General features: G+C 43.0%; 1 protein-coding gene across 1 annotated transcript in view; it reads right to left on the reverse strand.

Moving 5' to 3' along the window:
• RP1 (RP1 axonemal microtubule associated) overlaps window positions 1–18,376 on the reverse strand; it is a 1,491,030-nt gene that overhangs the window by 933,871 nt on the left and 538,783 nt on the right. Inside the window, exon 9 of the mRNA XM_078686181.1 lies at window positions 6,682–6,760. Within this exon, the coding sequence (XP_078542307.1) occupies window positions 6,682–6,760 (79 nt within the window). The remainder of the gene's footprint in view (window positions 1–6,681; window positions 6,761–18,376) is intronic.

Here is an 18,376-nt window from a genome sequence, read left to right on the forward strand (position 1 = left end):
TGCGGGAGCAGGCTCAAGGAGCACAAGCTTCCCGGCCCAGACGTTCACAAGTCCTGGCACTACTTGAAGTGGTATTTTTACCGTTGGCTCCCTCTTGCATATAGGGTCACCGCAGATCAGCAATATAGGAGTAGCAAGACCTGCATAGCTCTCAACACATGGCTCAGTCTACGCCAGCCCCTTCCTGGCATACGGGAGTCGCGAAAACAATCTTGCACACGGCCAACAGCCCAATCAGTGCTCAGATGATTCCTCACACCTTACACAGGGAGTCCTCATGGTAGGGTTCCCCAAAAGGCCTCACTCTCTTCAACTCTCTCTTCTTCCTCACTGGACACACGGAAGTAAGACCTCCGACCCTCGGTCTATGTCCACTCTCTCCCCGCAGCTCCGCTGTGCCGTCTCTTGCCCTCAGACCCCGACCTCCTCCTTGGGAGGTTCAAGGCTGCTGCCCGCTCCTGCACCTGCTGCCTGCTCCAACTGGGACCAGACTGCCTGCAACCATGGTAACCTTTCTCAGACGTTTTTTTCTTCTTAATTTTTCCATGTTGTGCCACTGTTATTGTACCCATCTATGTCTTGCTCTAATTCCACCACTGTTTTTATTTTCTCGTGCCTGCCTGTTTCTTTCACCACTGCTGCCCCTGTGGCCCCTCCCTCCGGAATTCCCCCGCTCCCGCCTCCCAGCCTCTCTTCCCTCCCCCCTCCCTACTTAAAGGCAGCTGCTGAGCGGTCGCGCAGTGGATGCTCGCAGAAGGCGTGCTGCCGGGGTGCCAAAGGCAAGCCGGTCTGTGCCCGTCCACGACCCGACCGCGGCCAGCGCCAAGAACCCTGGACCTCCCACTACCCATCCCTACGACACCACCACCCTCCTTGTATTCAACCCTGGAAGACTTAGAGAATGCTAACAGGACTCGCCAAACACAACCCATGGCCAGTTCTCCTGCTTCCACTGCCGCCAGACCCTCACCGCCACCCCGGCCTCCAACACCGCCGACCCCAGCATCGGAGACACCATAAAATGCATCCTGCTCAACGTACACTCCGTACTAGGCCTGGGCGGTAAATTCCATTCCGCTCACGGAATTTGCAGAATTTGGGTAGTTTCGCGTTCTGCGGAGAACACGAAATTGGCCAAAATTCTGCGTTCCGCAACTTCGCAAAATATTTTGCTTGTTCGCATTCTCAAAATGTGTGTTCGCACGCAAACAGCGATTGCAAGCAGGAAAAAAGCACCGCGAACAAGCAATTCCACGTGTTCGCGGAATTTCTGCGTGTTTGCGGAGATTTTTTACCGTTTCACGGAGATTTGCATAACGCAATTATGCAAATTCCGCCCACCCCTACTCCGTACACAAGTACGCCATGTTACTCAACTCTCTCTTGCCCGACATCGCCTTCTTCACAGAGACCTGGACCAACACATCCTCCGCCCCCGACATCACCACAGCAATCCTAGATGGATACAAGATCCAGAGGAAAGACCTCCCCAACCACCAGGAGGGGGCCTTTCCATCGCCCACAAGAGCACCCTCCGCCTACCAACCTCCAGCAAAACCTTCCCCTCCGCAAAACACCTGCACTTCCAGATCCAGACCACCCCCAAATCCACACTCCGAGGAACCCTCGTCTACAGACCCCTGGCCCCAGAACACTCTTCGCCACCACCATCACCGACTTCATTGCACCCCACGCCATCGCCTCAACAAACTACATACTCATTGGAGACCTGAACTTCCACCACGCCAACCCCAGTGACCTCAACTCCACTATCCTTTGTGACAACCTCGCCAGCATCGGACTTAAACAACTCATCAACACACTGACCCAGAGAGCAGGACACACCCTCGACCCCATCTTCGTGGCAAGAAACAGTGTCCAAATCAGCCACACAACACAGCCACCATGGACCAACCACCACTGCGTACACTTCGCCATCATCAAACCCAAGGCACCCAAACCAGCCCCACGCCCACCATGAAGGAACTGGAGCATGGTTACTGACGAGCAACTTAACTCCACCCTCACCCAAGATAACCTCACTGGGCACCCGACGGAAACAACACAAACAACGCAGCCTGAGAACTCCACAACTGGATCTCCAACTGCACAGACGAGCTCACCCGCTATGCAACCCCGACAGACAACACCCCAGGAAAGCTGCCTGGCTCACCACCGCTCTCCAAGAAGCCAGACGTACCTGCAGTCGCCTGGAGAAGAACTGGAGAAACACCAAGACAACAGAGAAAACCACACCACCTACAAAGATGCCATGATGGACTGCCACAACCAGATCAGAGCCACCAAGAGGAACTCCATTCACAACAAAATCCTGGCCAACTTCACCAACTCCAAGAACCTTTTCAGTGTCATTCAAGAATTCACCAACCCACGCAGCGAAGCCACAGACATCACCCCATCCCACGACCTCTGCGACGAGCTTGGAACGTATTTCCACTTCAAGATCAAAAACCTCTGCGACAACTTTATCGACCATCCACCAGGTGCCACAGACGGCCACCCGCGCCCAGAAACACCAGCCAGCCCACTATCTCCAACTGAACACCGATCACAGCCGAAGACACTGCCTCAACCATGAACAACAGCTACTCGGGGGCACCCACGACCCCTGTCATCCTCACATCTGCCACAGAGCCGCTGCCGTTTTCGCACCCGAACTACAACGCACCATCAACACCACTTTCAAAACAGGCACCTTCCCAGATGACTGGAAGTGCTCAAGAAGTCCACAGCTGACCCCAACGACCTCAAGAACTATCGGCCCATCTTGCTACTCCCCTTCGCAGCCAAAGTTGCAGAGCAAACAGTCAACAGGAAACTGACACGATTCATTGAAGAGACAGCCATCCCCGACCCTTTCTCAATCCGGATTCCAAAGTAACCACAGCACTGAGACCGCCCTACTCACTGCCACAGACGACATCCGCACCCTCCTGGACCAAGGCCACTCAGCAGCCCTCATTCTACTCGAGCTATCAGTGGCCTTTGACACCGTCTCCCACCGCACACTAGTCACCAGACTACACGGCGCAGGCCTACAAGGAACAGCCCTGGACTGGATCCGATCATTCCTCACCAGAAGAAGCCAAAGGATCAGACATCCACCCTTCCTCTCCAACCCCACAAAAAACACCTGCGGAGTCTCACAAGGTTCATCACTGAGCCCTACCCTCTTCAACATCTACATGGCCCCCCTCGCAGCCATCGTCCGACAACACGGCCTCAACATCGTATCCTACGCCAACGATACCCAGTTCATCCTCTCCCTCACCAAAGACCCCACCCCTGCCAAACTCAACTTCCAGAAAGGAATGCAAGACGTCGCATTCTGGATGACTAACAGCTGCCTGAAGCTCAATGTCGAGAAGACAGAAGTCCTCATCCTCGGTTCCATCCCTTCTGCATGGGACAGCCCCCAGTGGCTGACCACCCTCGGAAGCCCAACTACCCCCTCAGACCACGCCAAGAACCTTGGCATCGTACTCGACTCATCATTCACCATGAACCGACAGGTCAACGCCGTCACCTCCAGCTGCTTCAACACCCTTCACTTCCTCCGCAACCTTCATGTGGATCCTCCTTGAGTCAAGGAAGACAGTCACCCATGCACTCATCACTAGCAGACTGGACTATGAAAACACACTCTTCGCCGGCATCAACAATTCCTTACTCTGAAAACTCGAGGCAATACAGAACACCGCCACCAAACTTGTCCTTGGCATCTCCCAACACAAACACACCAGCCAACACCTACGAAGTCTCCACTGGCTCCCCGTGGAGAAAAGAGTAACTTTCAAAATCCTCACCCACGCCTACAAATGCATACACAACAATGGATCCAATACCTCAACAAAAGAATTAACTTCCACATACCCAAAAGAAATCTCTGATCTTCCAACCTCACACTGGCCGAAACCCCATGCATCCACAGAGCCAGAGCAGGCGGAATATCCTTCTCTCACATTGCAGCCACGACCTGGAACCAGCTACCGGCATACATCAGATGCGCCCCCTGCCTGAACACCTTCAGGAAGACCCTCAAGACCTGGCTCGTCGGCTAAACAGATCTGCAGACCCACCCCCTCAGCGCCTTGAGACCCTCACGGGTGAGTAGTGTACTTACAATTCCCTGATTGAATGACTGGTCTTGACAAGCAGGCAGGCAGTGGTGCTCCAGACTCCAGGGCAGGTGGTCTTGGTTTCCCTTTGTGATGCCCCCTCACCTAGCAGGGAGGCTAGCAGGCATCAACCCCAAGTCCCAGTCACAGGCAGAAGTCTTGCAGAGCTTCCGCTTATCACACAACCCATCTGGCTGCTTGGCAGGTGACAAGTATTTGGGTACTCAACCTCCCCTTTTCTAGTCACTTGCCAGACATAAAATATGATTTAGTTTTTGAAGTTTTATGATGGGGTTCTGCTGCATTTGAAGTGAGCATTTATCCCTTTCTTCTTTCCTCATTAAATATATTTATCACAGCAGGCATGACTCCAAAGCTATTCACTAGAACCAGGGTTCACACTGAATGTCAAACCACAGTGATATGTGCATCAAAATGTTAATCTAAGGTCCCCAGCCCTACTCTTTATGATTCCCTTTTCAGTCCCATCTCCCTTCCTGAGATGTGTCATGCCCCTTCCTTGTGATCTATCACTGAATCTTATAGTAGTTTTTTGAAGTGTACAGGGAGTTTCTTCCTTTCCCTCCACTGTCCCTACCCAGCTCACAGGAATGCAGCAGTACACAAATCTGTCTGGGAGATTCATCTCCTCTTGTCTAAACCAGGAAGGCAACCAGGAAGGCGTGGGTCCTCCATTCAATGCTACATTGCAAGCACACTCACTCAGTGTACATTAACAGCAGACATTGGGTCCAGCACTATTACCTGTTATGCATTGTACCCTTACATGTACAAATGCACGCAGCACACACACTCAGTTTGTGCGCACTGTTCAGAATTGAAGCTTTTCTGTCTTTAAACAGGGTGTGTCATTTACAAACACACAAACTGCCAGCAAACATACTCATTTGTCCAATGCAAAACACTTCACCCTTCATGCGTTGTACTTCACACAAGCAGACATACACCCAGCACATGCTTTCCCTGCACACGCACTGCACAGTAGAGCACTACATCTCTCATGTAATTTATTCCTCTCAGGCATATATACACCCAGTACATGTTCTAACCACACATGTACTGTACAGTACTGCTCCATCCTTGTTCTGTACCCATCCCAGGCACACATACAATCAATGCATAGACACTACTCCTGCGCTGTGCAGCACTCCACATCTACCTGATGTAGGCCAACGGTGAGTTAAGCACACAGCAGCAGAGCTTTTAAAAGATGAGTGACCTGTAACCCCCACTCCAGAGACACAGGATAAAAAGGTCCTGTTCACTACTACGGATCACTACACTGTATGCTGCTCTACAGCGCTCATGCTGCTTAACGCCTGGTGAATGCAGTAGCCTTCCACGCCTATGAGGATAGCACCTTGGGTGCCCCTCCCAGTTCAACAAGAATGCAATTCATGAGACAGGCCTATGTTATAGCACACATGCAGAATCTATGTTAGACTATGACAAAAAAAGTCAGCCTTTGAGATCCAGACAGTACAGTTGGACACTTTGGGCAGGGGTACACATATTTACCATTCAAAGGACTTTTCTGACCCAACATACATCATGCAACCTTCGATTCCTGATGCAATGCCAGGGGTGAATAACTGTCCATTCATTAGTCCCTGAACAACCGCTACTGGCTGCTGACAGGAAAAGGGGGACATCATTGAGTGACATAAACAGGTTTCACTTCTGTTCCTGTTGCTGCCTTCACGATTCCTGCAACCCTAGGCAGCAAGGACTGCGTCAGGGTCACCCAAGGGAAATTCAAGGCTAGAAGCCGGAGTAATCTGAGTGATTTCGGTAATTCCGCATTACTCTTTGAGACAGAACTACTGATAACTATGCGATTACTCCTCACGTAATCTGGGGGGAAAATCCTACAGCAAGAGAACATTTTGCGAGTTACACCTTGTGCTCACTATTCATTATCTGCTGCATTTAGCAATTTTTCCTAGTGCAAAAATGCATCCTTGCGTCCATATTGGACGTGTGGGTTCATTTTACGATAAGATAATAGCTCTAAATGCCACAAGTTGAGGAAAATCCTACTACAAAAGCACATTTAGTGACTACGAGTGGGTGCTCACTATTTGTGTTCTGTGTCATTTAGCGCTATTTCTTAGCGCATAAATGCCCTGTGCTTCCAAAATGAACGTGAAGCAACATTTTTGTGCTAATAGATAGTGCTAAGTGCAAAATTACTCTTCACTCGTAATTTCATGTATTTGCGTGGAATTCTCAGGTAATTCTGCTGCACAGAATTATGCAAACTATACCCACCCCTCGCCATGACATTAGAGGCACATTGTGCTCTCCATTTATGATGGAAAAACAGCAGCCTCATATCGTTTATTTTATGGCTCTGAAAATCAGATGTTATTTGCTGGACATACATTTGCAAACGTTTTTCTACAGTAATGTACAAAAAAATAATGGTACCATTATGAATATAAGTGCAAGAAATGGACTTTCAGTTAGGGATATTTTTCTGAAAATATATTTGGTTCTGGAAAAGACAGCTGTATCTGACCTGTTCCAAGGCCATCGTGTCCAATAACAATCTTGTACACGTTCCCAAGGTGCACCGCTTCGAGCTGGAAGATGTCAGTCTGCAAGAATTGAAAAAAAAAATTATGTCAGGAGATGGTAAGCGGCGATTTGAAGCAGAATACGTGAATGTAAGCTAAACACCAGCAACACAAAACTCAGGAAAATATTTAAATATAAAAAGAAAGACTCAAAAATGACACAAAATTATATCAAACACTGCACAAAAGACGACATCCCTTAAGTACTTCTAGCCTCAGAAACAAAGTAATTTCATTGCATTATTTATATTTACACAAACAATGAGAACAAAGGCTACACACAAAAACCGAAAATGAAAGCACGGGCCAGATGTACGATGGCTAACATAGCGCCTCGCAAATTGCGAGTGTTTTGCGACTCGCAATTTGGGAGGCGCTATAATGAATGTACAACAGTGTGTAACCCACTGTTAGCAATTTTCAATGGAGTCGCAAATAGAGAGGCTCATGAATATTAATGAGCCTCTCGCAATTTCCAACCCCATTGGGAATGGCAGGCCCTCCCAGGAATGCCTGCCTGCTGGGCTCAGCAGACCACCATGTCTGGGACTGATTTTCAATAAAGCAGGTTTTTTAAAAAAAATGCAGCCCGTTTTCCTCAAAGGAAAACGGGATGTATTTTAAAAAAAAATGAAACATTTTTGTTTCATGTTTTAAGGGCAGGCAGTGGTCCCAGGGACCACCAATTGCCCTTAAAAAATATTCTACCCTGCATTTGCAAAGGGGAAGGGTCCCCTGGGGACCCCTTCCCTTTTGCGACCCCATTACTAAGTATGGGCGCAAAATCCATTCCGCTCGCGAAATTTGGGAATTTTCGGCAATTTTGCGATCCGCGAGTCTCACGAAATTGCCGCAAAACTCGCAAATTCGCTCGCGGGTGGATTTTTTTGCACATGCCCGAGTTAAAGCTCAAATAATCAGCCCAAACAACTAGTGAGCAAGGTCTAGGCTAGGCAGGTGTGCTTCCTCCCCATATCTACCGCCTACAATTAGATATAATTCTTGATGGAGGTCTTTGCATCCACGAGTTTCTCGAGCGCAATCCCCGTGTACTTCCAGTGACCAGGAGGCTGCTTTCTCCTCATCTGGTGCTCTGATCGGTCTCTGACCCTTTATAAACAAGAGGCTTGTGAAATCTCACAGAAGCCCCACCCCACACATACTAGGGTATGCAACGTTTTCCCGCCCTTTCCTCACTATGATGGACAGCTCACTCGAGGGACCTCGGCACCCAAACAACTAGTGAGCTCGGTCTAGGCTAGGCAGGTGTGCTTCCTCCCCATATCTACCGCCTACAATTAGATGTAATTCTTGATGGATGTCTTTGCATCCACGAGTTTCTCGAGCGCAATCCCCGTGTACTTCCAGTGACCAGGAGGCTGCTTTCTCCTCATCTGGTGCTCTGATTGGTCTCTGACCCTTTATAAACAAGAGGCTTGTGAACTCGCATAGAAGCCCCGCCCCACACACACTATGGTATGCAACGTTTTCCCGCCCTTTCCTCACTATGATGGACAGCTCACTCGAGGGACCTTGGCGCCCAAACAACTAGTGAGCACGGTCTAGGCTAGGCAGGTGTGCTTCCTCCCCATATCTACTGTGTACAATTAGATGTAATCCTTGATGGAGGTCTTTGCATCCGCAAGTTTCCAGAGCACAATCCCCGTGTACTTCCAGTGACCAGGACGCTGCTTTCTCCTCATCGGGTGCTCTGATCGGTCTCTGACCCTTTATAAACAAGAGGCATGTGAACTCGCATAGAAGCCCCTCCCCACACACACTAGGGTATGCATCGTTTTCCCGCCCTTTCCTCACTATGATGGACAGCTCACTCGAGGGACCTCGGCCCCCAAAAAACAAGTGAGCACAGTGTAGGCTAGGCAGGTGTGCTTTCTCCCCATATCTCCCGCCTACAATTAGATGTAATCCTTGATGGAGGTTTTTTGCATCCACAAGTTTCTCGAGCGCAATCCCCGTGTACTTCCAGTGACCAGGAGGCTGCTTTCTCCTCATCTGCTGCTCTGATCCGTCGCTGACCCTTTATAAACAACAGGCATGTGAACTCGCATAGAAGCCCTGCCCGTTTGGCCCCGCCACACACACTCTAGGGCAACGTCATGCCGCCCTTTTCTCACTATGATGGACAGCTTACTCGAGGGACCTCAGCACCTTTCGGCGCGGTGCCAAAGTTACAGACGCAGGTGGTCACATTATTTGTGCAAATGTAAAAAAAATCAGCGAGTTCGTAGGAAAATCCGCGAACTCGCAGATTTTTTTGCCATTTCGCGTGAATTTGCGGACCGCGAATCCGCAAAATTCGCCCATACTTAGGTAATTTGCAAGTGTTTTGCACCCGCAATTGCAGACGCAAACATTCTTACAAAGGGTTGCGCTCACTATTAGGAAAGGAACTCCCCTTCCTGATAGCAAGTCACAAAACTCTATTTTGCGAGTCATCATTTTTGCGAGTCACAAAATAGGGTTTGTACATTTCCTATGCTGTTTTTGCATGCGCAAATGGGTTTGCAAACCCGTTTGCACATGCAAAAATGGTCGTACATCTGGCCCCTAGTTCCTACACTCAGAAAAAAACGTTTTCAGGATCAGAATTACAGCGAAAGTAAGGATCATTCATTTAATACAGAAGGACAGTGCTTTGAGTGCACCGCGCCCTCGCGCCACTGCAACTTCCGTCCTGCAAAATGATAAGAAGCAATTTCTGCTCATTCATTTGCAAGTGATGGAATCTGTAAATGATTGCGCAATTGTATAATGATCCCTATCCATAAACTAGGAGCTGAGGTTGTACCATTAGGTTTTAGGGTGCCAGCCCATGTAGTTCCTGCTATTAAACAGTTCACTTAGCGTGTATTAGACAGATTATAACAACAGGATACTATAACAACGTTATTCCAAGTCACCAGCTTGCATTCTGCTATAACAAATCCATCAATGACAATACTTTTCTCTTGGAGAGTAACAGTCAAAAAGTGCACCATGGACAGTAGAGTGTTCGGCACTGTATCTTTGATCGTTTCAACCCTGCTTTTGAATTCATTGATAAAACGTACGTTGGTAAAGCCAATAGGTCCAGCCTGAGCAACCTCATGCAATGGTTAATATTTTTATTTTTTATTGCAAGAATGAGAAGCAATGGTTAATATTTTTATTTTTTATTGCAAGAATGAGAAACAAAATTAAAAATCAAATAAAAAATATGCTGCGGACTAAACTTGTCAGCTTGCAATTCTTTTCATGTTAAAAAAAAATACATTTGATATTAATAGAACAGAGAGTGCTTCCTATCAGGCCAGTGTAATTAGAACTGATGTAGAAACCACTATGTAGTTTCAATACACATCACGAAAGTACAGGATACTTAGGACTAGGTCTTCTAAGGATTTGCGACAATGGAAACCGATGCAAAATGGTGCATGGTATTTACATGCTAGCAATATAATTCCTAAACTATTCAGTGTACACTTACTTCTGCACCATTGTGCACAAATGCTTCATGCAAGGCGGCCTTGTTATAGCACAAGGCACACAGCTGCAGGGAAATTTTGGCAGATGTAGTGTTGCACTGTGTTTCAACCTTGCGCAACGCAGCACAGCAAATTTGGCTGCTGCAGAGCTTTGCATGAAAACTTAGTAAATCTAGGATTTTTTGTGTTATAAATAGAAAGGATAAAAGATGGAGAGAAACATAGCATAGGGAAAGTAAAGTATTTGTCTACCAACCCTGGTACTGGAGTGCCCTTCTTTAAGCCAATGAGTACACGTGAGCAAGAAAAATGCATCACTCACACTGCAAGATCGCCATGGTAAATGTGGATTTGCCCCTTGCCCTAAGCAGTGTGATGAGTAAATCTAAAATTATCTAAGTTAAAGTTTAAACTAATAGGATGGTTCTATAATCTAAAGAGAACTAAAAAAAACAGGAACATGCAGAAAAATAGGGAATACAGGAAAGAGTGGGAAGGTGATAGCTTCTCAGGAGTTCGGTCAAGAGCCTTATTGGGACAAGAGATTGCGTTTTAGCCTAAGCCACACTCAGCAAAGAATCAAAAGGAAATTATAGAGGTCTAAACCTCTCAAAGTCCAAGACAAAGTAAGCATGTCCCCAAACTGTGTGCACTCAAGTTATTTGCACCAGAATATCCCAGGAACACCCCTCTGTCTGCATCATCAGGGGTTATTCATTCTCACTTTGTAAGCTGCAACATTTATGAAATGTCCCTCACTGAACATTGTGTTCACCCAAACCATGCTGCAATAATGTTAAACAGGACCCTTCAGTTAACGATTTGGCTCTCCATGTTCTTTGTCAAGGTTTTCTTCTCAGGCTCTCTTTCTGTCGCTAGTACAGCGTTGTATACATTCTCAAACTAACAAACCATATGGACACACCAGCACTCATGTAAGTAGAACATGGAAAACAGTATTTTATGCAGAGTATTAAATGAATGGTGCACATTTTATATGTGTGTGCACTTTAAACACAAATGAATATAAAGTGTCAGTATGTTAAATTACTGTTACATGTGGCATACAGTTGAAACTTGAATGTATATAAGTATGACTAAGAACTACATTTTAATACAATATATGACGCATTAGTGCACACATTACATTAATCATTGTTGTTTTCTAAATTGAGAGCATTCTAAATGAGTGAGGATGTTTTATTCATCAACTCTCCAAGGAATACAGTAAAGGCACACAATGTATGAATGAATTCTCCAATTCTACTGTGAATGCACTTTAACCGCATGCGTGCGGACGTTTTTCTCGCGGTATGCGGCATTTTCAAATTACCGCGTTACATGACGAGCTCAGCTCGTCATCAGCACACGGTAGGTAACGCTGATGACGAGCTGAGCTCGTCATCAGCATGGAAGGGGTTAATAATCATGTCAAGTGCATAACTTTACATTAATGTCATTAGGCTACACAAGAAACATGTGTCATGTTAAATATTTTTGACGTGTTAGGGTGGGGCCAAAATTACGCTGCTCAAGAAGCCTACTGCCAAAGCCAGTTTACCAGACCAGTGAATGAAAAGAGCTGACTTAAGGCTCCTCTAAAGATGCATGGTTGTAATTATTTGTTATTTCTCTATTTGTTCATGATGTCATGCTGGCAATCAGCTAAAGCTGTATCTATGCCATACCTAAACATTCAGTGTGCAGGTTCATCTGTCTATGTCAGTCAGGGGTACCAGTTCTGATGAAAACATTTTGCTCAGAATCGTGGATGAAAGATTCTTTAGGTCTGAAGTGTGATCTTAGCACAGGAAACAGATGAACATATGGCTGCTTGTCAGCCATTGTGATGTTTATATTTTATATTTCAGACCTGCTGTCAATGCTTCAGTTTCATAAAAATCTCAGAGCAGTAGTGTGTATGGCCCATTTTGCTGAAGGAACCTGGGGACATATTACACAAAGTGCCTTCAGGGTGCAACAGCTGTGCGCGCCCACTTTGTTCACCTCAAGGGCTCTTTGGTATTACAGAATGGACCACAGACACTTGTGCAGCCCTTTCTGTAATACTGACAGCCCTGGCACACATGTAGTGTCAGAGCTTTCTCAAGAGGGCATCCCCTCATTGGCATGGCGGCACAGCTGCATGCAAATTAGGGAAGCTTTCCGCCTACGCTATATTGTGTATGTGGGCGCAAAGACAAACATGCTGCCAGCAGGCAAAACTGATGGGGCACCACAAAAAGGTGGTGAACTGTCAGTGCACCCCCTCAGGGAAGGCCTCTGGAGGGGACAAAGAGTGTCCCATGGACCCCCTCCCACCCCCGACATCTACCTGCAGGCAGATGAAATCACTCACAGTAAGCTCCTGCAGGGGGATCTCTGTCCTCTCTCTAAAGTGCAGGCAATATGCCATCTGCACTGTGAAAGACTGAAAGGCTGTTTAAAGCGGATCACTGACAGAACATCGGAAACAAAAATGTCAAGGACCAAATTATCAAGAAGTGCAAAGGAGTAAGTATAGATTTACTATTCTTATCTCCACATCTACTTACCTTGGAGATATATAGATTGTCAAGGTACATATATACGGAGTTATGTATAATAAAACTTACCTTCACATTATTTTTGTCCTTGATATTCTTGATACAATATTTTTTCCCAAAATATTTTTGTTTCCGACATTCTGCTTAACCACTGAATGCACTACCCCCAGGTAGTGCATTCTGCCCTGAGTTTGCAGATGTCCTGAGAGCAGTGCATTCATTATAATAGGGTGCACTGTTCATGTTTCTGCCCTGTGCACCTCTGCAAAGGTACACCATGGCACAGACATGAATAGTGCCCCCGATGCACAATACGGCCCCTGGTATGGAACTGAACTCTGCTATGAGAAGATGATGATTTGGTGGAACATTTAGGAAGTAGGTTGTGTAAATGGTCTCTATATCCAGGAAAGTCCATTTCATTTCAATCAATGCACCTAAAATGTGATTAACCAGCATTAAATTATACATGCATTTGGCTCCTTGGCTCATTCTCAGCCACCTGCAATCCTATATCTTTAGGGCCTTGATCCATTTAGAGATAAGTTAAGCAAGCCATATCAAAGAGACATATCAATCATTAGACCGAAATACGTGTCAAAGACCTGCATGTAACAGAAGATTGTTGCTCATTGATTGACTCAAAAACAACCTTAAAAAGATCCCACAATCTTCTTGGGATAACACCGCTATGAAAGGGACATATCCGATTCTGTCTGCTTAAAACCCTCTTTAGCTGCTGTAAGATAGACAGCAAAAAAATGACAAGCATAAAAAAATATCCATAGTTTTACATAATAGTATCCATGAGAATTCAAAATCGGAGGCAACTATGGTCTGGTAAAATGAAAGTACATGGCATAATAGTTCTTAGACAGAGAGACTGTAGATTATGTTTACAGCAGATTGAAGATATTGTCTTCATTCTGATTTTATAGTCAAGATAATTGGGCCCAAGCAGGTTAATGTTAAGAACATTATTAATAAAGACAAGTTAAAAAAATAATATAAATACCATGGATATAATTTAAAAATATCAGATATGGAGTCTGCCAGCTATACAAAGGCTCAAAATTCACGTTTTCCCCTAAAAGAAGCAAACTACACTTTGAGCACGTGCTCTGGAGCTGCCAATAACAAGGTGTCCCCCATAATTAACAAAAGACTAATAATCAAATTAACGCGCACATATGCATGGCCATTCACACGAAAAAAAAAAACACTTCAAGAGCGATCAAAAAGGGGCCCAAAAATATACTATTTCTTTCACAGCAAAAAACACAGACACAAAATCTAAAACTGTCTAAAAGCACATACCCACACAAAAGGAAATAAGCACACAATATAATGTTTTAAGAAACTGGCAAAACACACAAATAAAATGGTTTAAAATGTGCCTAATTTTAAGCAAAGCCAGCGCAGAAAGCCAAACACAGAAAGCTATATTATGGTACAAATATGTATAGCCAACTTGGCACAGCACAAATGAGAAGGGGGCCAAACGTCAGTTTGAGGCCCTGCCCACACCGTTCTGGAATACCACGTGTCAAGAGAGATGTTTGTTCCATTGACCAAAATAGAAACTTCTTTCAATAAAGAAGACGCATGGGTTTATGAAATGGACATTGATGGCAGAACGAACTGACATGACTTCTAACGTCCTGGATTGCTTCACCTAAAGGGAATAATAATTGTACTTGAGGCTGTCTAAGAAGATACTGAAGCTTGACATGGATGAAATCGGAAAAGAAATGTGTCCCGAATGCTTTGTTTAATGTTATCGAATCAAGACAAAACACGAATGTGCTATAAATACTATGTTTAATTTACAGGGCAGTACAGAAAGAACTGTATTAGTTTGTCGATAGGTATGAATGCACATTTTTACTTGATGGGACAGTAAAGAGTAAGTAAACAGTTGTGTTATCGATTTTACAATTACAGTAAACATGATAAATCATTCTTAACCTTTTCCATGTGTCGCGGGGCATGTGCGGAGGACGGCCGCTGGCCGTCTAAACTGCGCACCCGTAATTTTGTTTCCGCACCGTTGTGGAATGTCCGCCCCAGCGAAGCGGATGGATTGTATATCACAATTCTTTTCTTCAATCCTTGGAGGCTGTGGAAAACAGGGCAGGAAGGCTAGGAACAGGCTGGCTAGAGTCCATTTTCCATTTTCTGGGTTGTGGCATGCACTTCTGCCACATTACCACTGACAACAGTCCAAAGCAGCAACATGCTTGCGAAGGTACACTTGTTTTGGCTTCTCATTTCCTTCTAGTTTGTTTTCAACACCTGTGTCCCACCACTTTGCTATTTTCCCCTTCTTTTGTTACATCGTACTAGGGACCCAGCTGGCATTGCATCCTTGGCATGTTATCCCCCAACTTTTTTCCTTCCAGCCTCCTGTTTGTGCAGACTTTATTTTTGCTGTCTTTAGGACTCTGCAAACTTTATCACTGCGAACCAGTGCTGAAATGCTTGTACTCTCTCCGTTAAACAGCTTAACATTGGTTTACACCTAATAGGCATATTTAGTTTACCTGTAAGTCCCTTGTAAAGAGGCACTACATGTACCTATGGTCTTAAATTAAATCCATCTAGGGGCTTGCAGCACTCATTGTGCCACCCACTTAAGTAGGCCTTTAAACATGTCTCAGGCCTGCCATTGCAGCATGTATGCGCAGTTTTGAACTGCCACTTCGACCTGGCAAAATAAATCTTTTGCCAGGCCTAAACCTTCCTTTTCATGCATACAAGTTACCCTGAGGGTTGGCCTAAACAGCCATAGGAAAGGGTGCAGTGTATTTAAAAGGTTGGACATGTACTTTTAAGTTTTACATGTCATGGTAGTTAAAACTCTGATGGAGCAGGAAAATACAAATGAATTAAGCTAGTAACTAACCTTACGAAGTGTTTGAGACGAATCACTGACAGAATATCAACGACAAAAATATCGGACCCGAAATATCGTGTCCAGAATATCAAAGTCCTATCTACATAATGGTAAGTACAAAATTATCAGAAAACAATATCGTTGTGAAAAATATTGTTGTTTGAAATATCTTTTTTTTAAATCTCTGAAAAATAATATAAAATAAAGTAAATGAAACATATAATTAAAAAAACTGTTAGAATTATTTGAAAATGTTCAAATTTATAAATAATAAATATAATGTTAATAAAAATTAAACATACTTATATATAAAATATAATATATAAATGTAATTTACAATATTATAAAATAAATGTTATAAAACATTATAACATATTAGAACAATATTAAAAATTATAATTGCAGATATATATATATACATATATCAGTAAAATTAAAATTAAAATAAATTATATATATAATACTTTAAAAAAATATATATTTTACAATTACATTTCACCCTACATTAACAACAACAGTAAAAAAAAAAGTTGGATAGTGGAGATAATAAAATTACTATTCCAACTACAGAAAGTGCAACAGTAGGGAAAGTGTTGGATAGCATAGGGGAATAATTTATCATTCCCACTCCAACAAATAAAACAGCAGGGAAAGTGTTGTATAGCGTATAAGAATAATTTACTATTGCCACTTCAGGGAGTTCAACATTAAAGAAAAGTGTTGGATAGCGTAAGTGTAAAAATTACTATTACCACTTAATAGAGTGCAACAGTAGGGAAAGTGTTGGATAGCGTAGGGGTAAAAATTACTATTCCCACTCCAGGGAGTGCAACAGTAGAGAAAATGTTGGATAGCGTAGGAGTAAAAATTACTATTCCCAATCCAGGGAGTGCAACAGTAGGGAAAATGTTGGATAGCGTATGGGTAAAAATTCCTATTCCTATTCCAGGGATTGCAACAGTAGGGACAATGTTGGATAGCATAGGGGTAATAATTACTATTCCCACTCCAGGGAGTGCAACAGTAGGGAAAATGTTGGATAGCGGAGGGAAATAATTTGCTACCTCCACTCCAGGGAGTGCAACAGTAGGGAAAGTGTTGGATAGCGGAGGGAAATAGTTTACTATTCACACTCCAGGGAGTGTAACTGTAAGGAAAGTGTTAGATAGCGGAGGGGAATAATTTACTATTCCCACTCCAGCAAGTAAAACAGTAGGGAAAGTGTTGAATAGCGTAGGGTAATAATTTACTATTTCCACTTCAGAGAGTGCAACCTTACAGAAAGTGTTGGATAGCGTAGGTGTAAAAATGACTATTTCCACTCCATAGAGTGCAACAGTAGGGAAAGTGTTGGAGAGTGGAGGGGATTAATATACTATTCACACTTCAGGGAGTGCAACAGTAAGAAAGTGTTGGATAGCGTAGGTGTAAAAATTACTATTCCCACTCCAAAGAGTTCAACAGTAGGGAAACTGTTGGATAGCAGAGGGGTAACAATTACTATTGTTACTCCAGCAAGTGCAACAGTAGGGGAAATGTTGGATAGCGGAGGGGAATAATTACCTTTTCCCACTCAAACAAAATATTAAAAATTAATTAACAAAATATTAAGTAATACAATGAAGTTTAGCTCCCTCCATATTCCCATATAAATTACACTACCAATATTGTAAAATACACTACTATTAACATAATTATTTAATAATTGATTTTAAAAACAATCAAAAATAAATTAATTCACACTATTAACACTAAAAAACAATTTAAAATAAATGATATACTAAACCATTTTTTAAAATATATTAAAATTAAATTACTTCACACCCTACTCCCCTATCAACAAACAAACTGCTCCTAAAAGTAAAATAACACAATTAAGATATTTATCAATGAATAACTAATAATTAACAACCAAATAATATATAATTATTATCAAATTAATAAAAAAATAACAATATAAAAAATAAATACATATATTAATTATTAAAACATATTAATTATTTATTTATCATTAATTTACTTCCCACCCTATTCCCCTATAAACCCACAACCCGCTCCTATTTTTTTATATTTACTAATTAATTATTAATAATTAACTACCAATTAATAACTAATTAACAATTGATTAGTTACGACAATTAACAATATGAAATAGTAAATTCATAAATAATAATCTAAATTATGTATTAAATAATAAAAAATAAAAAACTTCCCAACCTATACCCCTAAAACCCACAAGCCACTCCTAAAAAACAAAACACAATTAACATATTTATCAATTAAGTATTAATATTTAACAAACAATTAATAACTAATTAATATTTACCTTATTACAACAAATAACAATATAAAATATTAAATACATAAAAAATCATCACAATTATAAATTAATTAAATTGCTTCACACCCTATTCCCCTATAAACCCACAACCCGCTCCTAAAAAAAAAAACTCAATTAAATTAACTAATTAATTAATCAATTAAGAACATATAACCAATTGATAAAAATTTAATTTGACATACTAATGAATACAAATTGTTGATTACTTTATTAAAATTAAGTTACTTCCCACCCTATTTCCCTATAAACCCACAACACGTGACAGAACTAAAATACGCAAAATTCATTTCACATAAAATAAATAACATAAAAATTTCACTCATACATTAAAAAAACAAATATACTTATACAAAAAACATTAGATCACAT

Source organism: Lissotriton helveticus, chromosome 4_1, assembly GCF_964261635.1.
Source record: "Lissotriton helveticus chromosome 4_1, aLisHel1.1, whole genome shotgun sequence".
NCBI classification, from domain to species: domain Eukaryota; kingdom Metazoa; phylum Chordata; class Amphibia; order Caudata; family Salamandridae; genus Lissotriton; species Lissotriton helveticus.